Source organism: Nuphar pumila, chromosome 5 (assembly GCF_984573655.1).
Source record: "Nuphar pumila chromosome 5, dmNupPumi1.hap1.1, whole genome shotgun sequence".
Lineage (NCBI taxonomy): Eukaryota > Viridiplantae > Streptophyta > Magnoliopsida > Nymphaeales > Nymphaeaceae > Nuphar > Nuphar pumila.
The window spans coordinates 125,451,096-125,476,276 of NC_143253.1; the positions used below are offsets into that span (position 1 = coordinate 125,451,096).

Sequence of the window (25,181 nt, forward strand, 5' to 3'; positions counted from 1 at the left end):
AATTCTGGTACCCTGTAAAAAAAAATTGTACTAGAGGGTGTATGGGGTTCAAGGGTAGTTTTTATTTTTTTCGCAAATTCGTTTCTCTTTTGTGTTGATGCAGGATCCAGTTCGCAACCTGTTTGAATCTGGATCATGATCCGTCTTCAAGAGAGGGTCCTAGGTGGTGCCACCTTTGTGTGGTCCATCTTGGACCTCATTCAAATTTTGTTGACCAGCCCAAAGTCAAAAAGTAGGTTGTTGGAGGTTTAATAGCTCTTGGTAAAAATGAGGCCTTGCACACTCATTTTTGGCGCAAGGCTTGAGAAGGCCCATGGCCTCTTTAATGTGGCCCTTCCCAAGCAAGCAAAGCCCTTAATTAGGGGAGGTCGACCAAGGGGTTGGAGGTTTCTTCTTCATTTAAAAAAAATCGTGAGTTTGTGAGAATGGTGGTTGGTTAGTGCTTGTGTGAAACCTTGTGAGTGTGGTGCTCTTGTGAGAAAGGAAGGTTCGTGCACCGTGTGAAGGAAGTGTGAAACCTGTGAGAGGTTTCATTCGTGGTGGTTGTACGAAACTTGTTCGTGGTTGTTGAACTTCATCCCTACTGTTCGTGGGTTCCCTTGTGGCATCGGTTGCTTCCCAACGATGACCATTGTTGATTTTTAGCTCGGATATCATCATTGGTTCTTCGTTCTAGCCCTTTGTTACTCTTATTCGCATTTGTTTGTGATTGTTCATGATTTATCATTACTAATTTGTATTAGACCATTAGAGAATTGTGAATGCATGTTAGAAGTGTTTTTCATGTTAAAAGTTATCTCATTTGATCTTAAGTTATTTTGGGTAATTGATGTGTGTGAATGAAATTCGGATCCGGTCAAAAGATCAAATTCCCTGTTATGAGTTTTCAAAGGTGTCTCTGAAGAATCAGTTGTATCAGACTCATTTCTGAATGGATTTTCACGTTATTTAGTTTCCTTTAAAGCTAAGACAATTTCCTATAATTTTGTAGTTAAAAGTTTTTCAAGAATCATTCGTTTGAACCTCTGAAATTTACTGTCAAGATGTCAAACTGACAAAAGTCCACTATCTCTTTTCTGTTACAAAACCGTCATAGTAGTGTTCGGTATTTTGCCATTATCTGAAGATTTCCTGTATGAAATTTCAATTTTTTTGATTATGTGAAAAGCTAATACCTAAATATACATCTTTTATGTTTGAAGATATTGTTGAATAATAGTTTTTATGCTCTAAAAATCTCAATTTCTGCCGCTGTTATTTTGCTTGGAATTTTTGTTTCATGCTCGTTATATATTACCATTTTATAACTTCAAAATAGGTGGTCAAGGTCAAAATAATTTTAATAGAGAGAACAATGATCGTGACCATCAATATGAGGTACGAGATTTGCAAAGATAACTCATCGAGGCTAATCGTCGAGTTGAAGATTTAACTCATCAAATGGCCAAAAATGTTAGATTTAACGATCGACGTGATGAGAGGAGTTCACACAGTTCTCGAAAAAATCTTGAAACTCAATCGTATGATTCTGATGATGACTTCGAGTCACACTGAGGAAGTTCAGAGAGAAGATAACCTACAGCCTAGGAGATCCCATTGGGATTCGGGCTTACATTTTGATATCCCAGAATTCAAGGGAACTAGACCTCTCGAATAATTCCTAGACTGGATTAGCAAAGTTCGCAAAATCCTTGAGTTTAAGGAGGTGCCTGAAGATCGTCGTGTGGGGTTGATATCTCTCAAATTAAAGGGTTGAGCTGCAACCTAATGGTGTCAGCTCAAGCAAACACGCAGACATCAGGGTCGTGCCCCAATTGAGCGTTGGGAGCACATGGAACAAAAGCTTTGTGCTTAGTTCCTTCCGTTAAACTATCATCGCGAGCTATATCAGAAATATCAAAGTCTGAAACAAGGAACCAGATCGGTGGATCAATACACCAAAGAATTCCATGATCTCGTTGCATGGAATGACATCATGAGAGTGAAGAACAATTAGTTTCGAAGTATATTGGAGGACTGTACTTCCAATTACAAGATATGCTAAATTTCGTAGAGTGCTGGACTCTGTCTGAAGCACATCAGAAGGCACGACAATGGGAAAGGTTCATCCAGAGAAAGACCTTGTCCAGACCTAGTGCTATAACTAAACCAGTGGCACGGGATCCTACAGTCCCCAATGAGAAAGTTGCCCCACCCTACCGTCACCCCAATGCGTCAAACCCACCTAGGGTTGCAAGCCAGAATGGCTCAGTAGGAAACCAGACTAGAACCTCTAGTTTAAGCACTCCCATCAAGTGATATACTTGTGATAAACCCGGTCATAAATCCATTGAATGTCGTGGAAAAGCCTTATTCGTTGAAGGAATTCATGAGGAAGAGGATGTCCAATTCAATACCGAGTTCGATCCCATTTATGATCTGGAGGTTGAATCTTTTGAAGAAGAACCAAAAGAAGAATTTGTGGATGGTGATGTGTTGCTACCTGATCGAGGCAAAGCACTCATCACGAGGAGAGTTTGTTTAGCCCCGAGGCAAGAAACAAATGATCGTTGGCTAAGAACTCACATATTTGAGTCTGCTTGTACCATTAATGGGAAAGTGTGTTGGTTCATCATAGACTCAGGTTGTTGTGAGAACGTCATTTTTGTAGAAGCCATGACTAAGCTAGGTTTGAGTTGTAAGACTCATCCCCATTCGTATTAGATGTCTTGGCTCCAAAAGAGCATTGATGTTCGTGTCTACCAGCAATGCTTGGTCAAATTCTCAATTGGAAACATCTATTTCGATCAAGTATGGTGTGATGTGCTCCCCACGGATGCTAGTCATATCATACTCGAAAGACCATGACAGTATAATCATTTTGTTATTCATAATGGTCGATCTAACTCATACTCATTCACCTTCGAAGGGCAGAAGATTCATTTGAAGCCGTCCAAAGATTTACCACATTTGTCTTCATCTGCTTCATCATCTCGTACTCCTATTACCACCCAAATTTCTCACCCCACTTCATCCAAACCTACTCCTTCAAAAGTTAAGCATTCAAGTGTTTTTATTGCTAGACATGAGCTTCAAGAGGCTCTGAGTAAATCTAGCATATAATACTTCTTGTTCTCTATGGATTTTGATTCTGATTCTGATTCATCGCATGGTGAGTTAAAGTCTGACACCATGGATCCTAGAATCACACCCCTGTTAGAGGAATTTTGTGAAGTCTTTCTCGATGAATTACCAGACGGATTACCCCCTCTGCAGGAAGTCCAACATCATATCGATCTACATCCTGGCACGGTATTGCCACATGCCCTGCATTATCGCATGAGTCCTATGGAGTATGAAGAGCTTCGTAGACAAGTTAAAAAATTATTAATTAAGGGTCACATTCGTGAAAGCCTTAGCCCATGTGTGGTTTCTGCTCTTCTTGTACCCAAGAAGAATGGAACATGGCGGATGTGCATTGATAGCCGAGCTATCAATAAAATTTTGGTTAGCGGGACCCGCGCCGGGGGAGCCCCCGGACCCCCCTCCTGTAAGAGCAAAAACTCTGAATCAGGCTCCACAACTCATCAAGTTGAATGATGCTACCCACGCTGGGAAGAGCCCCCAAACCCCCCTCCTGTAAGAGAAAAAACTATGCTACCTATGCTGGGAGGAGCCCCCAAACCCCCCTCCTGTAAGGGCAAAAACTCTGAATCAGGCTCCACAACTCATCAAGTTGAATGATGCTACCCATGCTGGGAAGAGCCCCCAAACCCCCCTCCTGTAAGGGAAAAAACTATGCTACCCATGCTGGGAGGAGGCCCCAAACCCCCCTTTTGTAAGAGCAAAAACTCTGAATCAGACTCCACAACTCATCAAGTTGAACGATGCTACAGTTAGTGTGCAGGTCAGTCAGTGTTTGATGGAGCAATGTAGGATCGTCTGTTGGATGTGCACAGAAGAAGAAATAGATGGGAGAGAGAGTGAGAGGGTTTTACAATGTTTTACGGAGAAGGAAGAAGAAAAAGATGACGATAAAAAGTTCAAACAAACATTTTTGACGGCTCAGGTTCGTTAAGCCAGATCACCATCGGATCGTCGGCTCACCATCAGATCGTTGACTCACCATCGTTTCGCCGAATCACCATTGGCGAAATGATTAAGGTTTGTTTCGTTGTGTAGACTTTGAAGAGTCAACATCATCCTCGACTTTCTGGATGGAGGACATATTTGTCTTTTTTTTGAATCGTTTGTTTTTTTCTTTTTTGAATGAAGGACATTTTTGTTATTTTCTCAAACCGTTGTTTTATGAGAAGAATAACAAGAAATGGTACTTAAGTCTTTGCAACTACACCAGAGTGATGTCAACATACACGGGAATACGAGCCCCATGTGCTTGTATACGTGGTGCTCATTCAGACCCCCAAACACAGACGTGAGATTCAGTGAATCATCGGGGGAGAGCATACACCACCCTCCCAAAAGACCCACTCTTCATCATTGGTGAAGTGGATGTTGATGCTGAGGTCAATGATAAAGAAGTCCTTTGCCGCCTCTGTGTGGGTCACATCGGTCTCACCTCCAGCAAATAGGGATGGCATGGGTCAGAAGGATATGGTCAGCGGGCCTGTGTCGGCCTAGCTCCCATCAGCAATGGCGTTGGAAGGTCCCATGAGTGGGTTGGGGTTGTGGTTGACCGAGTTGAAACTGCAGGTGGACATGCCCTCCAACACGCTTCCAGCGAGCAACGCGGTTCTCGGTTGGCTAGATCCAATTGACATAAGAGTGATGGTCAGCTGGGTCTTACCAAACGACGACTGGTGTCTAAGGCAACAGGGGATAGAGGGTTAGTCTATGGCACTCCAAAATGGGCTTTAAACATCTCTACCAATGATGTGTGTCTTGCCTCATCTGGTTGATTTGTTGTTTTATATCATCTACATACATCGGTTCCATACACGCTTCAATAGTTTTTCCCATTCGCTTTTTGAGCAACGCGACATCACGAACAATCGATTGGGGGTGGTGTGCTAATACCAAATTGATGCCAATTGGTTTTCCAATTCATGAAAGTCTACAAACTATAACTATGAACTACGATTAAGCCACCAAACAATGAGAGAGAAGCAAGGGAATAAGGTTTAGAGAGAGTAAAGGGAAGATGGAATAAAAGTTTAGAATAATTTTTTTATCAATATTCTACTTTAGAAATCCCTATAATGAGTAGATTGGGATTCAATATAAATGCATTACATAAAAAGATTCAATTCTAAATAAGAAATCCAAATAAAAATCCTAAACTAAATTAGATCCAAATGGATCTTTATGGACCAAGTCTTCTGCTATGCTCCTGCATCACACACCCTTCATCAAGCGAATAAAATCCACCACCTCCATACCTCAAGCCATTTGTGATGCAGCACATTTGGTCAAGTTGGATTTAAGACCTGTCTTAAACCTGAGTCTGGTCGCTTGAACCCGACCCGCTCTACAACTTGAACCAAGTCTATAGGGTTAAACACCAATTTAGGCCTTTTTTTTAGATTTCAAAATTTATTTTGAGCATTTTGGATGTTATTTTTGTTCAAAAATAGGGTTTTAAGTATTTAGATATTATTCTTGATTTTTTGTAGCTTAAAATTTTATATTTTAGGTTTATTTGATTTTCATTCGTGGATATTAGCTCCAAAAACCTGTTAGGATCTATATATTTGGGCTTCTGACAGATGTATATGGATTTGGGGTAGGATTTTTATAATTTGAATCTGGGTTTCCCATTGTGTTTGGAGCTTTCAAAATTTAAAATAAAGTTATTGAGAACTATTGGGTCCCTAACTAGTTATTGGGTTTGGAACTCTGATTGGGTCCATGGGTGGCAACACCTAGAGCCTCCCTTGGAAAGACGTTGGAGAGGGTCTCTCTGTTTAAAGCCCCAACACAAAGAAGAAAGCAACTTTATTTTGAAGAAAGAAGAAACCCTTGGACTGTGGAGGCTCCCCCCCTCTCTCTCTACTGAGTTCTCTATGATCGTCTTTGGGCATGGGCTACAAAGACCTCCCTTGGTTGCGCATCGACCTCCAGCCAGTGGTTTGTGTGGGTACTAATGACATGAGAAGAAGAACCCCTCTTGTTGTGTCAGCTGACGTTCTTGCAGGAGCTATCCAGATTTGGCCTTTTCGTGATCTATTTTATTGTTTCTTGATGGATTATTCTAATCATATTGTGATTGTTAGAGAAACACATCTATTGTATTTGCCCTTTAGGTTTGCACACTTTAAGGCCATTCTCTTTTGAAGAGTCACTAGAGATTTTAACAGCAGTTTTGAAGCGCTACTAAAAGTTTTTTTACCTTTAATGGTACTTTTGCAAATACTAGGCATGTCTGATATGTCTTGGTATTCGCAATACAATACTACATCCACAACCATGAGTTGCAAAGGTCCCAAAAATATGTAAACTCCTTTTATTAAAATCGCACACAAGGACATTCACAAATGTGTGCGGACATTTATGTGTCAAGGTAAGGCATTCATAAATATAAGAGTATTTAGTTAAAAAAAGTGCAAATAATTTGGAAAACTTATTTCGAATATCTCCAAAAATGTGCTAAGCCTTCTTTTAATAAAATTACATAAAAAAGTAATGACAAATAAGACACTACACTCACAAATGTATGAGAAGAAATTCACATATTTAAGAGAAAAATCATATATTTAAAAAAAAAATTGCATATTTTTTAGATATTTGAGAGAAAGTTTGCATATCTAAAGAAATGGAATACCAATTCTTGTGTGTGTTAATCCTTCCTCCTGGCAAAGAACCCTTAGACCACAACGCTTTGTTGGGTCGAGTCCATCCTCTAGAGAAGCGTTGTAGCATGATGATAAAGAGAACTACCCATCTTTGGAAAGCGACGAGCTAACAACCCCGTCATTATGGGTCACCTTTATAAACTGTGAGAAGAACTAAAATTCTTTATTCCTTCTAAATGAGTGACCCACTCTTCCAAGAGTCATGTTACTGCCATGAGCTCGCTGGTCCGCTCAACCTATATTTTCTCTTGATAAAGCGAACAATGGGAGTGTCTTCTAAATCAAATCACCACCACCAACTACAGAAGAGTGCTTTGTTCAATGCTAATAAGTTCTTCATTCCATGTCCTCTCTGCTTGTTGGCCTTGTGATCTTTTTATTTGGATTCCAGACTTGCCCCCATAAAGAAGGAACAGAACAGACGGTTGGGCCTGCTGGCAACGTTCACTCCAACCTTCCACAGGAAGGTCTCTCTCTCAAAACCCTTCTTCCAAATCAGAACTCTCTTTCTTCTTCAAAACCCTCTATTTTTCAAATCAGAGCTCTCTCTCTCTCAAAACCCTCCTCCTCAAATCAGAGCTCTCTCATAACACGATATGCCCCCCATTCTCTGGCAACAGCGGATCAATTGAATTCCGGCAACGGCGGGCATATCCGACACTCGAGAGGCGTAGAGATGGTCTGGTCGGTGCAGCAGACGATGACTACGACGACCCTCGATCGAAATCGTCGTCGTCATCATCCTCCCGCTTCTTCTCCATCAACTCTCGAGCGGCCATCACCTTCCTCCGCTTCTCCCTTTTTCTTTTCTACATTTTCTTTTTCAATTTATAAGGGCAAATTGAAAAGATCACAATGCCCCCCATTTTTCCCCAGCTAGTTCGGACCCAGGTGAAACCAGACCTGGGCCCAATTTTCGAGTATTGCATAAGGTCCCAACCCGGGAGAAATCATACCTGGACCCAATAAGAACTACATGAACTATACTCGGGCCATACCCAGCGAAAAATAATATTTTTTATCATTTTTATATTAAAAAATTGCTGTCTTAATTGAAACTCGAGTCTAGACCTGGGCCCAATTTTCGAGTATGGCATAGGGTCCCAACCCGGGAGAAATCATGTCTGGACCCAATCAAAACTACATGAACTATACCCAGGCCATACCCAGAAAAATAATAATTTTTTTATCATTTTTATATTGAAAAATTGCTGTCTTAATTGAAACTCGGATCTGGTATAAAATTTCACAAACTATACCTGGATTCATATATTAATCGAGTCCAGACCGGGGTCTTAATCAGGTCTTTTTATTTATCACCATACCTACTAAACCCTATAGTGTTTGGTATGGGTCGGGTCCCAGTAAACCTTACCAGTTGACACCCCTGCTTATATGCCATGGCATATAGCCGCTCCCGGGAACCCGACTCGTAGCACGCACTAATGGATGTTCAACATTTATGGCCTATTTATGTATGTTGTTGAGTTTAGTTTTGGTGTATTTTATCATCTCCATCGCTTCCTGTGTCCAACATTTTGTCACATGCTCCAGGTATGAGGTTTTTTTACCCGCTGTTTGTGGATGAGGTATGAACAATGTTGTCAGTATCGGAATCGAACCTTAATCGTTTGGCCAACATTCAGGTGAATAGGCAGATACCATTCTCAAGTGAATCGTTCTGAATCTGCCCAAAAAAACAATTAAAAAATATTACGTGTCAATAAAAAACTGACACGTGTTTAAACCATTGAATAATATTAAAATTAATTTTAAACTATTTTTTTATATTTATTAAAAATAAACGATACACTGTTGTACTGACAACACTGGGTAGGTGTAGGGGTGTCAACGGGTCGGGTTTGGTTCGGACCCAGGTAGAACCAGACTTGGATCAGATTTTCGGATATGGTATCGAGTTCAGACCCGGGTCTACTATAAGAGAAACCATACCTGAACTCGATAAGAACTACATGAACCAGACCCGGACTATAGCCTGTAAAATAATATTTTTTATCATTTTTACATTGAAAAATTGTGGGTCTTAATCAGAACTCCGGTTGGGTCTGGGTCTGGTATAAGATTTCACAAACTATACCTGGGTGGAACTTCGAGTCCAGACCCAGGTCTTAACCAGGTGTTCTTATTTGTTACCATACTCGGACCCTATAGGATTTGGTCTGGTTCCGGTCCAGGTAAACCTGACCCGTTGACACCCCTTGGTACGAGGCAACAAGTTGAAAACACCAGCTATTTTTTGGCTTGAAATTAATCAAATTGATGATTGTGAGATGACGCCTTCACATTTAAGGACCATCTTTTTTCTTGTGGGAACAAGCTTAAAGATAGTTGAAGGCGTTGATAAGTAGTCATTATCATGGGAGCTAAAAAATTCAGGATAAACATTACAAAAGGCAGAAGAAAGGAACCATGATTAAGTTAACCTCCTGATGCAAGAAAGGATCCATGATTAAGTGTTTTAAAATTTCCACTTTACCTTTATTTACTAAAAAAACATGACCCCATTTTACACGTTATGAATTTACACCACCCACACTTAAATTTAGGAACTTGCGAATAACCAACTGGTAGGGTCCTCCTAACATCAGCTTGACTTTCAAAAAAAAAAGAAAAAACTTATCCATACTTTCAGTTAATATATATGAAATATATCAGTATTTGAGGTTGGATCCAGGATAAATACATTTAATTAAAGTATTTTAAAATATTTAACTTAACTAATTGAATATAAAGTAGATTTCACTTGGAAATCGTGAGATATGTGAGAGTACGGGCCCACACACACCTATTTAGCGTGGGGTTGCGAAGGAATATCTATATATATAACGTAGGAAAATGTTGGCTACACTCTAGAGTAAGATACTTTCTACTTGAATCTCAAATGGGTGAGCTTTATTTGATAATCTTACCCCCACAAAAATGTACTTTGGATTGTGTGTTCTGGATGCAAAAATATGATTTTTTTTATTTTAGGAATTGTGAAGCATTCTAGACAGTTGAAATTTGTGCCCATTAGAAAATTTACTTTTACAAAGACAATTTAAAACATGTTTTTGACTAAGCAAACCATATACATCATATTTATAGGCCTTGATTGACAAAAAAACAAAGAAAATATGAACAAATGGTTTCAATTAGAGAGTAGGGTCCATCTTGGATGATTTGAGAATGGATCAACTGAAACGTTTTATGTAAAACGTTTTTCGATATGTTTTTAATTATATGCATAAATTAAATCCCATTTTATAAAGAAAATTGTTTTTATTTTTAATTAGGTGAATCTTTGGATTACTAATTATTTAAATTACTAAAATGAAGAGAACATAAGCAAGCTAGTGATGATGGGTGGTGGTGGTGGTGGTGATAGTGACGGTGATGGGGGTGGTGGTGGTACTGATGATGGTGATAGTATTTACCATGGTGGTGATATTAGAGAAAGTGGTGGTGGTTTTAATAATAGTGATAGCAGCGATGATGATGATGATAGTTATCATGGTGGTGGTGGTCTTCGTTCGTGGTGGTTGGTCACTCTATGTTTTTTAAAACATCACATGATTTCTTATTCAATTTTTAAAAGTTCATTTAAAAAATAAGAGATTCAAACATCAAAACTTGGTACTTAAATAAGTATAAATCCTAATGAGAGCTTCTTTTTCTTCAAAGTAACAAAAAATGAAATGTGTGTTTATAAATTTTTTTTTTTTAATAAACGGTATTACATTTTTTTATACTCTTGGAAAACCGCCACAGAATCAGAGACCTAGCTAAGGAATCCAGAGACTGGCTAAGTGCCATGACTATTGGACACAGTCAATCAAATGACCACATTTCATGTGGGGCCGGCACTCAACTCCTCATCATTGTCCTTGCAGCATAAAACCCGTGTATCAAACAACTTTTACTGTAATCGGTCCTCAGATGGGGCCAGGGCCTTCCACACTTTGCATGTGAGAGTTCATTTCGAACCAGAAAGGCTGCTTTCATATTTTATGGCGAAGGGGAAGACGTCGTGGAGTCGCCGTCCATCCATACGTATACCCATGTACCTCTCAATCCGCGACAGAGGACTTTGAGTTTCAGCTGTACATAAAAAAAAAACGTGCAACACAATTGCATCTTTCTTAAATAACTCATGAAACGTCCATGTACTGGCAAGTGCCCGTCCAAATCAGTGGATGTTAGCAACCAACAATTCCAGAAACAAATTACTGAAGATTGTTTTCGTTCGAATGGTGACTGACAGAGAGAGTGTGGTGGGCTGTTATGGTGGCACACCGGCTCTTAATGTTAGATTTGATGTTCACATGGGCAGCTCGATACTTAAGCAATGTGGGTGGTCCTCTAAAACGCCATTGTTTCGAGGCATACGGATTTCACTTTCCGGTGGTATCTCTGTTGCCATGGCCGAAGAGCGTTCCTCTCAGCAGCCGCTTCTTCCTAACGATGCTCACCACGATGAGCTTCGCGTTAAGAGCACCAACTTTCTCAAACTTTCTGTGAAATATGGCTTAAAATTTGTCATGTGGGCGATCTTCCTTACGGTGGTGACCGTCATATATCTGATTCCCAGCGATTTCATGAACGATTTGTTCAGCGAATGGAATGATCTGACCGACGGGACCATATTTGGTGATGCAGGTAATAACCAAATGAAGAGCTCTCCTTCCATTTTTTCTTTTCTCATAAGCAGAATCGAGAGAAATAGACCAAGGGGTTTGGCGTAGCGGGTTGGGGGCCTAGGCCGTTTGACGGGCAGCCTAGGTTCAAATCCCATGGGCCTCACCCCTTGCGTAAGCCGAAGCTTGGCGACTCCCTGGGGTCGAGGGGTAAGCTAATTGACACTCTTAGGGATATATGAGGGATCTGGCCGTTAAGCCTGAGATTAGAGCTCACCACTACACAAAGCTCCGAAACTGTTTAGTTTTGTTATTTTTTTTTTACCGATCGACTAGAGTTTTACGCTTTTCATCATATATATATATATATATATATATATATATATATATATATATATATATATATATATATATATATATATATATATATATATATATATATGCCGGCTTTGAGAGTAAGGCACGAGAGTTTCAGGTTTTGAGAGCTTTGTTTATCGCCTCTGTATTTTCTTACATCTTGCTGATGAAGCATGTTAATCTTGTGTATTCTGTTGTTTGCTCCTGTTTATCTTGGGGTTTGCTTCGTGGTTGTCTCTGGTTTCCATAACAATAGTATTGCTACTATTTTTTTAGGAGGCTTCTTTCTGTTGTTCAGTGCCCCTGTTCTGGTACTCGCGCTTCTGGGGACAGTGTACGTCGCCTTGTTTCCCAGGGAGTATGACGAGTATGCGTTCTCCATATTTGAGTGCCGAAGATTTTTTTGTCCTGCCTGCTTTCAGTTATAATTGGAATGTTTAACTTGATGAAACACCTAGTATTGACGTATCTCAGTATCTGAGTTCGTTTTCAGGAAGAAGAAGGGCAAGTTGCCGTCTTTCAGCTTGTGGACTTTCCCTGTTCTTGTTGATGGACCTTTTGGAGTGGTTTCTGCTGCAGAACTTATTGTCATTGTTGTGTTTGCATCTTATATTATCTGGGCAACAATCGCCTATGTTATAGCGGGCATTCGTTTCATATCTGGACCGAATTCCCATTTGAAAGAGAAAGTGTAATTCAGCTTTTCCTCACTTTATCATTTCTGCAAATCCATTGTTGGTATGAACATTAGGTTGTTCTAGTTTAATGCTTGGGTAAAGCCATTGACTTGCATCTCTTCTAAAAATAATTTGGATTTTTTCATATCATTAGGTGTCATGGAGATACTAACAGTTATGTTCACTAGAATGAATTTTGGTTCACTTTGTCATGGTTGCTTGGATATCAACGATGAGACTGATATCTTCCTAATGAAAAGCTCATCATGCACACTCTTGTGTACTGCTTGTTAACAGTGGAAGAATGTGATTTCTGTGAAGCTTAAATGTGTTGACTTATTTCTTCATATCCTTGATATGCACTGTGCTTCTTGTCTTATTATATGGTCAACGAATTTGACAAATTTTAAGTTTTGTGATTACCTTACTGGTTTGGGTTACTCCAAGTATGCGCACCGTATATTCTCTTTCCTTTCCAGAGTGTTCTCTTATAAAAATGAGATGTCAACATGGTTGATGTTTCCTATACCTTCTTGCTTTATTTGGAAAATTAGAAATATGAAAATGCAAGCTACTTTTACACAAACAATTTATGGCTAGTTTGCTCCTTCCATAGCCTTTGAAGATAATTTGTAACTATATAAAATCCTTAGTATATCTCTGTGACTGCTAATGCATATTGCATAAAAAAAACCCACTACCTAGTTTGCTTTAACTCTCCACGCTGTACCTGAGGTTCTTAGCATATTAAAGGACACAAATGACTCTTAGGATATCGAGTTATGATAGAGAAGTATACCAATATAAAAAACTAGAATGAAAAAGATGTGACTAGAATGACTTTTACAAGCCAAAAAGATGTTTTTTTTAGACTAAAAGAAATCTTTGCTTTAAAAATATTGTTTTTATATGGAAAACTAAATTATAATTATCCTATTGCGAATATCAGATGTTGCAAAATACTTTTGTAATCCACTGCTCCAAATGTTTTCTTGTTACAAAAGATTAGGTTGTTCTTCTATAGACGATTCCTTTGTGTTTTGATCATCCTAAGTACATATTATGAGTCTTGATTCTGCAACCATTGATGATTCTGTCCCTTTCTTGAAATCATTGATTTTTCGTTCGAAAGATAGTCATGCAATAGTGATTTAACTGTTGTTCATTGTGATTTTGCAGTTGTTTAATGTTGGATATTCTGGGATTCGGCTTTGCATCAATTGGAATGTTTTGCATCATGTTTTTGTTTTTACCCATATCTAGAGGTTCTAGTCTTCTCCGCCTTATAGATATTCCATTTGAACATGCAACAAGATACCACATCTGGGTGGGACATGTTACAATGATGCTCTTCACCTTGCACGGTCTTTCTTTCATTGTGTATTTTGCAGTACAGGGTAACCTGCAATATAAGGTCAGCATAAACCTGGCATTTGATTCTGCTTTTTGTGGCTTTTTATTGTATCATTAATTTGCATTTTGTCATGAACATGGATCAATGCAATTGAATTAAAAAGAGGATAAAAAAAGGAAGAAGAGGCGGGGTTACATCTGTCTAGGTTGATATTGATATCTAGTTTAAGAATCATGAGTTCTTAGATGTGAATAGTACTTAAGCATTGACTTGAAAAGATAGTTTTTTCTTCCTGTGAGTTATCAAACATGGTTGCCTTTTCTTTGTCCGGAGGCATTCAATTAATACCACTTATTAAGAGGATTGGTTATTTACATTCTAATTATAGTCCTTTATGATGGTTCTTGAGAATTTATTTTGGATTATTTTAATGGATTTTCTTGGCCAGAATGGAGTACTCTAATGGAAAAGCACCAAAAGTGAAATGGCTTTCTTTGTCATTTTCTGGAACAGTTCTATTAACTAGAGCAAACAGGGGTACTCATGTGGACTTGTTAATGAATGATTTAGAAGTCAACTAGGACCTTTTTTTCTGGGACCCTGATGTAGGAGCAAAGCAATAAAACTTGGGACTAACAGAGACCATTTCTTTGTTGTTTGTGAAATTGATAGTGAGTGATTTTCTAGCTGGTTTATGAACTTTATATGGCTGAGTTTGAAATTCACTTGTTAATGTGTATGATTGTGTGATACTGATGAAATGAGAAAAGAGTATGTGGCAAAATATTCATGAAAATTTTAGACATGATTTGCAACATTTGTGTCTGTCATAGTGCTTTGGATACCAACTTTTCTAGTGCCGTAGGAGCTATTTACCACAAGGAGACGGAAATGCTTAAGTTGATAGTTACATTGTAATGGCTTATGAGAGGGCAGAGTTCCCCCTGTTATGTGTGTGGATCTCTAAAAGAAGACAAGATGCTACACTGATCTGGGAACCTTATTATCAACTCTGGAAACGGTCTATACTTATTTTCATACTCACCAGGGTCATTGCTTATGATAGTGTTTCAAACTGTCCAATGACCCCTGTTCATGGGTAGGATCGTTTGAACTAAAAAGGACCCTTGTATGCTTGGAGTGGTGGGGTGCAGGTAAGGGGTTGCAGCCTAAAGTTGATCGTGTGTTGTCCTATAACTATATAGTTTCTGGTTAATCTCGTTAAATCCTGCAAACTATAGCCTTACATAACTTATAAGTTATAAGCATAGTCACCTATATCGTTCAAGGTAATTCCTCGGCGAGGGTTTTTCTCGGAGATATTTTCAAAATGTGATTTTTCTCACGAAAATCTTGGAAGCTTTAAAAATTGAAAATATATATAGTAATAAGAAATATAAGAAAACAATAGGTTTTCTATTATTTTTCTTGCAAAAAGTATAAAGAAACAATTAGAAAAGTTTTTAAAATATGAAAGAAACGAGAAATATACTTAAAATATGTACAAAAAAGATGTTTTTGAAAATATCTGGAAAATATCGTGATATTTTCATTTCTAGCGATATTTTGAAAATCTTGGAAAAATATCGAATGACCTTGAAATACCGATAATATCGTGATATTTTCAAAATATTGGCGATATCGGTGACTATGCTTATAAGAAACATTATGTTGCTGGTTGAACTGGAACCTCCATTTTCTACTGTTTGGAAAAAGATCTGAAGTACCTCTTTGTATCTCCCTTGCAGCTTATCTTATACTTAATTTTTTGATTAATCTTTATCTGTCAGTTCTTTGTCAAGCTTACTCATGATAACATATTTGTCGAAGGGAAAATATTGGCTACATTCATGGGTTCCAAACCCCCTAGCTGAAACTCATAGGGGCCCGGTCATGTTGACCAAATCTTACCCCATGGATGTGTTCAGTCAGCAAAGTCAAAGCAGTAAGTATCAATCCTTGGGTCATATTTTCTTGACATAAAAATGCATTTTTTAAGAGGTTAATATTCGGCAGATTGTAGGCCATTGTTTTTTCAACTCCCACAAATAGTGATGTACATGTAAGAAAGTGAAAAATACGCTACAACAAATGTCTCTCAACAAGTTCTCACAAATTTCAAAATGTGTTTTGAGAAATTTTTTAATATCATAAACTCCCTGTTTATCACTTCCAGTGATGATCATGTCGTCAACATAGAGTAGAAGGATGATAATACCTGCATCAGAATTCTTAACAAACAAAGCTGTGTCAGTAAGACAAAATCGAAAACCAAAATCAAGCATAACCTTACTAAACTTATCATACCAAGCTTTTGGAGCTTGCTTGAGACCATATAAAGCCTTGTTTAGGCGAAGTGTTTTCCCTTTAGGTATATTCATTCCTGGTGGTGGGTCCATGTATACTTCTTCAGCTAAAGTTCCATTTAAAAAAGCATTTTTAACATCCATTTGAAAGATATGCCATCCCTTTATTGATGCAAAAGCTATTAGGATTCTAACAGTGGTCATTCTAGCTACTGGGGCAAAGGTCTCTTCATAGTCTATTCCATATTCTTGAGAATAGCCTTTTGCCACCAACCGGGCCTTGAATCTTTCAAGAGTGCCATCACTCTTGGTTTTCACCTTGTACACCCAGCGACAACCAATAGGTTTCTTGTTGTTTGGAGGATGGTCTTGAATGGTCCAAGTATTTGCTTTTTCTAAGGCTTCTAATTCGACTTTCATAGCCTTGACCCATTCTGGTTGATCCTTGGCTATATCATAACTGGGAGGTTCTTCATAGGAATGAATTAGAGCAATAAAGGCTTGATGTTTTGCTGAAAAGGACTGATATGACACAAACTTTGCAGGAACCCTCGAGATCCTAGTGGATTTTCTAGATGAAGAGACAAATTCATGTTCCCTTGTGTATTTATCCAGGGAACACTGTCTTTCTAAATTTCCTCGTCTAGAGTATTGAATACAATCTTGACTATTTCTATGAGGATCAGAATCAATCACATCCATCTGATCATCTAGATCAATTTCTCTTTCACTATCCTTTGGAACTAGATCCAACAAGAAGGAATACTCATCTATTTCAGTAGAATTTTTGTTTTAAAAAAAACTTTCATTTTCTAGAAAGGATACATTCCTTGAAACGTATAACTTGTTGTTTTTAGGGTCAAAACATCTGTATCCTTTTTTATTATTTGCATATCCTAAAAAAGTACAGGGTATAGCACGGGGAGAGAATTTATCATTCTTATCTGTAAAAACAAAGCACTTGCACCCAAACACCCTCAGTCTAGAATAATCAGGTTTTTGTTTATAAAGCTTTTCAGTAGGAGAAATATTCTTTATTGAGGATGAGGGCATCCTATTAATAAGATACACAGCAGTTAAAATAGCTTCGGCCCAAAAAACTTTAGGAACTTGATGTGTGATAAGTAGTGTTCTAGTTGTTTCTATAATGTGTCAGTGTTTTCTCTCAGCTAACCCATTTTGTTGAGGGGTATAGGGACAAGATTTTTGGTGTGAAATTCCATGTGAGTTCAAATATTCTTTAAATTCAATTGATAAAAATTCTCCCCCTGAATCAGTGCGAAATATTGAAATATCATTCTTAAATTGATTTTTGACCATATTATGAAATATTTGAAAAAAAGAGAACACTTCAAATTTGTGTTTGAGAAAGTAAATCCAGGTATATCGTGTAAAGTCATCCACGAAAATTACATAGTATAAAAACCCACCTTTTGACGTAACTGGTGCAGGACCCCAAACATCAGAGTGAATTAATTCAAGTGGTCGAGTGGAGACAAAAGTTCTTTTTTGAAATGGTAGTCGTTTCATTTTTCCAAGAATACATTTTTCACAAGTGAAAGTTTCAAAATTACAAATTTTTTCCATGTTTGGAAAGTACTGAAGCTTGGATATACAAGGGTGACCAAATCTTTGGTGTAAAAGATCCAAGCCTACTTTTTGAACATTGCAGCATAATGTTTTCTTGGGTAATTCCAAAAAATCCATGTAATATAAGCCTCCTTCTCTATGGCTTTCCCCAATCAGCTTCCCTGACTGGTGATCCTGTACTTGACAATCATGAGAAGAGAAGGAAACATTACACCCATGATCAGTTAATTGAGAAACAGATAAGAGATTTAGATTAAGTTTGGGGATATATCTAATCTTTGGAACACAAAATCCTTTTGAGTTTTGAGAGTTATTTTCGAAATTTCATATTCCTTTTATCTCAAGGGATGTTCCATCCGCAGTAAAAACACTCGATCCACTTAAGTCATAACAATGCGACAGTAATTTTAAATTTGGTGTCATGTGAAAAGAAGCACCAGAGTCAAAAAGCCATAGGGGTTTACCTGGATCGGAGCTGCCAACAGAAGAGATCGCAACTCCAGCTGAGGGAGAAGTTCCTTTAAGAAGAGGTTGTAGAGCCTCCACCAGCTGAGACAGGGACATGTTTCCAATGGATGTCTCATTTGATTCTTTTGATTCAACAACAGCTACCTTATTCTCATAAGATTTTTTCAACTTTGGACAGTAAGTTTTAACATGTCCGGGTTCATGACAGTAATAACAAATAACTTTTCTCCTTTCAAAATCGCCTCCTTGCCTTTCATTGTTTATTCTCCCAATATGTGGAGGTTTGTATGTGCGAATGTGATTACCTGGTCTAGATACAGCTAAAACTGTATCATCATCGCTTTTGTCGACTCGTTTCTTGAGTCTATTTTCTTCCATACTTAGCTCTTCAATGGTATCTTCAATAGAGGGAACATTTCCTCGATGTAGAAGAGCGGACTTGGTTGATTCAAATTCGGGTCTCAACCCATTTATAAATTGAAAAAAATGCTCCGCATTTACTTGATTTTGGCGAAGCTCAATGTCTTGTGGACAATGCCACTTTGGTTCAAGAAGAGCCAACTCTTCCCATAGTTCGGATAAGCTATTGTAGTATTCTCTAATACTTCTCTCTCCTTGAACCATATTCCGAACCTTTTCTTGTAAGTTACATATATGAGCAATATCTTTAAGAGAATACATTCTCTTAAGATATTCCCACGCATCATTAGCATGTTCAAATTTTGCGAGACTTGAACACTTCTTTATGTCTACACTAGAAATTAGCCAACACATGATCTTGGCGTGACCCATTCTCCATTCTTTCCATTCCTTTTCATATGTGGAGATGGCCTTAGTTTTTTCTACCTCCAAAAGAGGTACTTCTCTTCCACCTTCTTCTTTAGTGAGCGTTAGTTTAGGTTCCTTATCGGTTCCATCAACTAAGCCCCATAGACCCTTTCCCCAAATAAGATGCTTCATGATTGAAGCCCATGTTACATAGTTTGAATCGTTGAGTTTTATAGACTTAATGGTGACATTATCATTGTCATCCATTTTACAAGCTTGGGAATGAGAGGGGAAGAAGAAAAGCAAGTGGGAAGAGGAATATTTTAACCACAAAGATCGAAAATAAGTAGCCTTCCACGCCCTTCAAGGCTACACACGAGCACTCCTTCAAAGAGACTTCACTTTCTTGAAGAGTAGTTGCATGGCACGCTTCCCAATACACGTCCACCGACCTTGCTTTGATACCATGTAAGAAAGTGAAAAATACGCTACAACAAATGTCTCTCAACAAGTTCTCACAAATACATCATAAGAACCACAAATGTTCACAAAGAGAACTTAAGAATACACAACCCGAAACGGGTATAAAAATGAAAAATAAACAATTTTATTGATTTGAGATAAAAACCCAAAACAAGAGTAAGTATTTACAAGGGGAATAGCCCCATATTTATAGAGAGGTAGAGAGAAGCCTTAAGAGAGCTGTTGGACTCTCCAACGGCTCTAATAGAGCTGTTGGGGAGTCCAACAACTCTTTTTGGATTTACCTTTTTGACTTGGTCAAAAAGGTACCTTTTTGACTAGTCAAAAAGGTAAAGGCCAAATCAGTCCAATGATAGACTGGTTTGGCTAATTCTAGTTGTATTTTAACTAGAATTAATTAAACAAAAAATCCTAACTAGAAAGGAGATAAAACATTACATGTCTATGAGATTACATATGAGATATTATATGAGATTACATATTTTAACAGTACACACCAAGAAAACATAATGCAAGGGTCAGTTTCTACTAAACCAAGCATGTAGATCACATCTGGAGAGTCAGATGTGCAAAAAGAAAATAAAAGAATAAAAAAAAACTTTTCCCAAACCATGAGTGTAGCCAATATTTTTTCCTTTCTGGAAATCCACATTTGCTAGAGGCCACTGGTGAACTCTGTAATTAAAGTCCCACAAATTATGTAGGCAGAGGTTATTCTCACTATCACCTATTTTATTAACAGGAGCTGGTGTCTCTTTTAAGGTCCTTGGTTCCGGATAATCAAAGATATTGCTAATTTGAGCTTGATGCCCAGCTGAAAAAGCTTAATAACTTACCCAACAGTCTACTGAATGATAAGGATTTGATGATCTCTTTAATGATGTTTAAGCTGTAATTAAATGTGATGCAAAAAGTCTTGTTGAACATCACCCAGTTTAGCTTGAGCATCAATAATATCTGGCTGCTCAGCTGGTGCTTGATCAGATGCAGCTTCTTGCTACGATATTCAATTATTACTTACAATAGAATCTCTCTACCTTTCTCAATTATTGTCTGGTTAGAATCAGGTTCTGGATGCATTTGCTGTGCATTGATAGATCATTAGGAATGTAATGTGGCTGAATAAGAACATATCAAATACAGTTGCCTGGGTTCCTTCATTAGTCACTAAGACAACAACAACAACAACAACAACTACGCCTTCATCCCAAAACAATTGGGGTCAGCGATATGAACCAAAAAAGAAAATCATTAGTCACTAAGACAGAACTATAAAAATCTGATTCTAACTAATTAGGCTGAAAATATTATCTGTTGCTCGCATCATATGTTAGTCTATAAATACATACCTTGAAACTATAATTTTATGCAACCTGGAACTAGGGGTGGCAATCGGGTCGGGTTGGCGGTTCAACATACCTCAACCCGAACCCGACCCGTTTATTAAACGGGTCGGCTGTGGCAAACACGAACCCGACCCGTTTATTAAACGGGTAACCCGACACGACCCGCCAACCCGCTTAATAAACAGGTTGGGTCAGGTAAACGGGTTGGCGGGTTGGGTTGGTGGGTTGGCGGCTTGACTCACCCGCCTAACCCGTTTATTAAACGGGTCAGCCGGGTTGGCATACCCCTAACACGAACCCGGCCCGTTTAATAAACGGGTTAGGCGGGTCAACTTGTTTATTAAACGGGTTAGTTTAAGCCCAACCCGAACCCGCCTAAGAGTCGGGTTGGCGGGTCGTGTCAGGTTTTGCCACCCCTACCTGGAACTAAAGCAACTATATCATTTGTGGATGTCATTACTAACCAATAAAATTATATATTTCTGCTCTCAGATAACTTGTTTCAAAAAAATTTGTGAACATGAACATGACATACTTATGCAAACCCCGAATGAGATTTTTGGAGAAATATTTCCCCAATCTATAATTATCTAAGAATTTCTAGAAATATTTGACATTATCGAGAAAAGCAAGAAATAACAGGAAATAACTAGAAATTAACTCATATCTCAAATCTCAATTGAATTGCTAAACCCCAGAAACTCTCATCTATATATAGACAAGTGTTTATAATCCTAGATGACTTTTGTTTTTGATAAGCAAGCTGCCGTTTGGTGGACCCCTACCAGTTTATTCACCAAAACTCACATTTACTTATACACTGACTATACATAAAGAATGTTTGGGACCCAGTTTGGTGATTTATTCACCCACTAGAATTCCCTATTAGACACTGCCAATCTAGCAATATAATGAGCCATGGCATTGAGCAGTTTGCGTACCCAGGAGATGTGTATCCTTTGAAATCTAAAAAGTAAATCCAAAAAAGTCAGAATTTACAAAATTTGGCCTCCCTTGTCTTTCCAAAGCATTTTTGAGGTTTATCCTGACATCCTTGCATGACGCTTCTATGTGTGCTTGACCTGCCCGATCAATTAGTTCAAGGATGTGTCACCACAAGCCCATTCCCTCTGGTTTATCTTCCCCTCCTACTGGATCCATCTTGTCTCAAGTACCAACCTCTCGAATCCATGAGGGTGAAGCCCATTGTCCGTCATTCCTTAAACGTACCATACAAATTCAACTTAGTCCACCCAGGTCAAGAGGGAGCCCATTGTAATGAAATCAAGTGTTCTTCACACACCTCAAACAAGAGGCCAATACAAATCCCACAAAGAGGGCAAAGCACGATAGCCACTTAGGGGCTTAGAAGAACACAGACAACAATACAAAAATTATGTTTATTCACTTGAAAATGCATACAAAATGCATTAGAATACATGGGGGTCAAAGATCTATATTTATACACAAGGGGGAGTGAGGAGCTCCAAGATATAGCTGTTGGGGGGCTCCCCAATGCCTAGAAATCTAACCGTTGGGGGCTCCCAGCAGCTATATAGCTGTTGTAATTGTCAAGGACAATAATGCCCTTGACAATACAACAATGTACACAAAAAGAGAAAAAACAAAAAACAAAAAAGACTTCCTATGGGGTGACACCTATACAATGGTCAAAAGACCAAAATACCCCTAGATTGTTTGTATGTATATATATATGTATATGAACATATACAACTACCTATTCTAACACCCCCCCCCCTCAAACTCACAAAACGACAACCGAGAGTTTGCCAAGAAGAAAGTGAAATCTGAGAGATGATAGCGCCTTAGTGAAGAAGTCCGCCAGTTGATACTCAGATGACACATATGGTAAAATGATGGTCTTTTTAAGGAATTCTTCATGAACATAATGACAATCCATTTCAATATGCTTTGTTTGCTCATGAAATGTATGATTGCTTGCGATATAAACGGCGCTCTTGTTATCACAACATAACTTTGAGGGCGCGGATATAAAACCCCCTAAATCTTCGAGTAATTGTCCCAACCACACCAATTCGGAAGTTGTAGCGGCTATGACACGATATTCAGCTTCTATGAAGGATAAGGATATCTTCTATTGTTTCTTGCACCTCCAAGATATTAAGGAATCACCTATAAAAATGCAAAACCCAGTGGTTGAACAACAATCATTTACATCTCCTCCCCACTCAGAGTCAGTATATGCAATAACATTTAATGGGGATAAGGATAACAAAAATAAATCATGATTAATAGTATTTTTAACATATATAATTATTCTCATTACAACACTCATATGTACTGCAGTATTAATAGCATGAGCAATATCAGGACGAGTAATAGAAAGGTAAGATAAAACGTCAATCATTTGGCGATATGGAGTGGGATCTTTCAGAGGTTCTCCATCATCTATTCTCATCTTTGCATTGATGACCTCTGGTGTGTCTATGTTAAATAATATGTAATAACCTAGGCTAACTAGGAATTGTTCTTTTCTTTTTAGCTTAGTTAGCATAAGCCTAGTTTAGTTAGAATAGGATTTTTTCCCTTTTCCTTTTTTAGCATGTTTGACTAGTCAACATTTGACTTAGTCAAAAAGCAAAAGAGTTGTTGGACTCCCAACGACTCTATTTAGAGCCGTTGGGAGCCCAACGACTCACTCTTCTACCCTCGCTCAATGTATATAAATATGGGGCTTTGCCCCCTTACAATGTATGTTTTTCTTTAGGGTGATTCCCAATCAATAATATATATATTTTTCTTCTTGTTGTTGCATACCCTTTTTTGAGTATTTTGTATGAACCTTTGTAGTTCTTTTGAGTGATCTTTCTCGACACTTGGGTTGGAGCTATTTGAAGTTCAAATTCTCTGACACAAGTTTCTTAATAAAACCACGACTACAATGACCCAAACGATTGTACCACAAATTTGACTTATTACATTGAGAAAAACTGTAGACATCTGTATGACAAGACTTAAGACTCTGTGATGCTGGTTCCAGGAAAGAAGACTTCAAGGCAGAAGGTGAATGAGTAGAGGGATCCTCCTTGAAGATGTACATGTTTCCTCATTGCTCTCCCTTAGCGAACGTCTCCTTCATTCAAAGATTCTTGACATACACAGAAGATGGAGTGAATTCGATAAAAGAATTTGTATCATCAACAAGTTTTGATACCGAGACAATATTATTTTTAATGTTAGGGGCAAGAAGAACATTAGATAAACTAAGAGAAGAACTAGACAAAGGAATTTGTGCACTTCCAATATGAGTGATGGGATGATGTGTGCCATCTCCTATGACTATGCTACTTTTCCCGAAATAAGGGGATAAGTTCGAGAGCTTACCAATATTACCTGTAACATGAGTGGCAGCTCTAAAATTTACATACCATTCTCCTTGCTCATTCTGCTTGATAGTCATTTGAGATAATGCTACCAGCAAAAGCTGTTGCATATCCCCAGTGGGCTTCTGTCCCTCAAAATCCTTTTTGTTTCCCGCTTTGCTATTCTTTCCCTTGTTTTGGGGATTAAACCAGCAGTCAGCTTTCACATGTCCTTTCTTATTGCACAAAAAGCTTGTAGGCACTCTCCTGTGACTCCCTGCATTAAAACATCCTGGTGAATTCGGAGTAGAAAGAGTGCCACAACCTCCCTGTCCAAAACGGCTACGTCCTCTACCGCTTTGAAAACTGTTACTCCCACGCCCAACAACTTGAGACATGTCTAAGGCCAGGACACTATGGGCATTTGTATGTTCACCACCTTCTGTCATGTTTTTTATGCTCATCTCATACTAAAGAAGTTTGGCTTGAAGATCTTCAAAACTAGGCAACACTGGTAGGACCGACAAGGATGTAGATAGAACATGGTATTCTGGACCTAGTCCATTAAGAGTTTGTTGTACCTTTTCCTTGTCAGAAACTGCCCTTCCAACAATTGCAAGTTGATCTGTAACAGACTTTACCTTGTTTAAATACTTCATGAACGACATTGAGCCTTTCCTAAGTGTCTGAAATTCCCTTTTTAAAAATAAAACTCTTGCCTCTGAAATCTGAGAGTATGTTTGTGCAAGCCCGTTCCATAGTTGTACAGCCGTACAATCATTTGGTTTTGATATCAACACTTCCTATGATAGCGTGAAAGTAATATATGCAACCAAAACCTGGTTTCGTTTCATCCATGTTGAAAATTCAGGATTTGAAATATAGCTAACTGATGCAACTCCTTTATCATCCTTCGTTTCTTGTGAAATAAACTTTGGTGGGACTGGAATCGATCCATTCAGATGCCCAAACAAATCTTGGATCCTTATGAAAGGAACAATTTGTCTCTTCCAAGTCAGAAAATTTGTGTGGTTAAGCTTTTCGGAGACAAGCTGACTCA

General features: G+C 38.3%; 1 protein-coding gene across 1 annotated transcript in view; it reads left to right on the top strand.

The window, feature by feature from the left end:
* Positions 1-4,632: 4,632 nt before the first annotated feature.
* The window catches only part of LOC149838564 (ferric reduction oxidase 6-like), a 61,623-nt gene continuing 41,074 nt past the window's right edge, over positions 4,633-25,181 (top strand). Inside the window, exons 1-7 of the mRNA XM_090008271.1 lie at positions 4,633-4,770; positions 7,183-7,258; positions 10,131-10,332; positions 10,969-11,450; positions 12,062-12,152; positions 12,279-12,476; positions 13,642-13,876. Of these exons, the coding sequence (XP_089864397.1) occupies positions 4,633-4,770; positions 7,183-7,258; positions 10,131-10,332; positions 10,969-11,450; positions 12,062-12,152; positions 12,279-12,476; positions 13,642-13,876 (1,422 nt within the window). The remainder of the gene's footprint in view (positions 4,771-7,182; positions 7,259-10,130; positions 10,333-10,968; positions 11,451-12,061; positions 12,153-12,278; positions 12,477-13,641; positions 13,877-25,181) is intronic.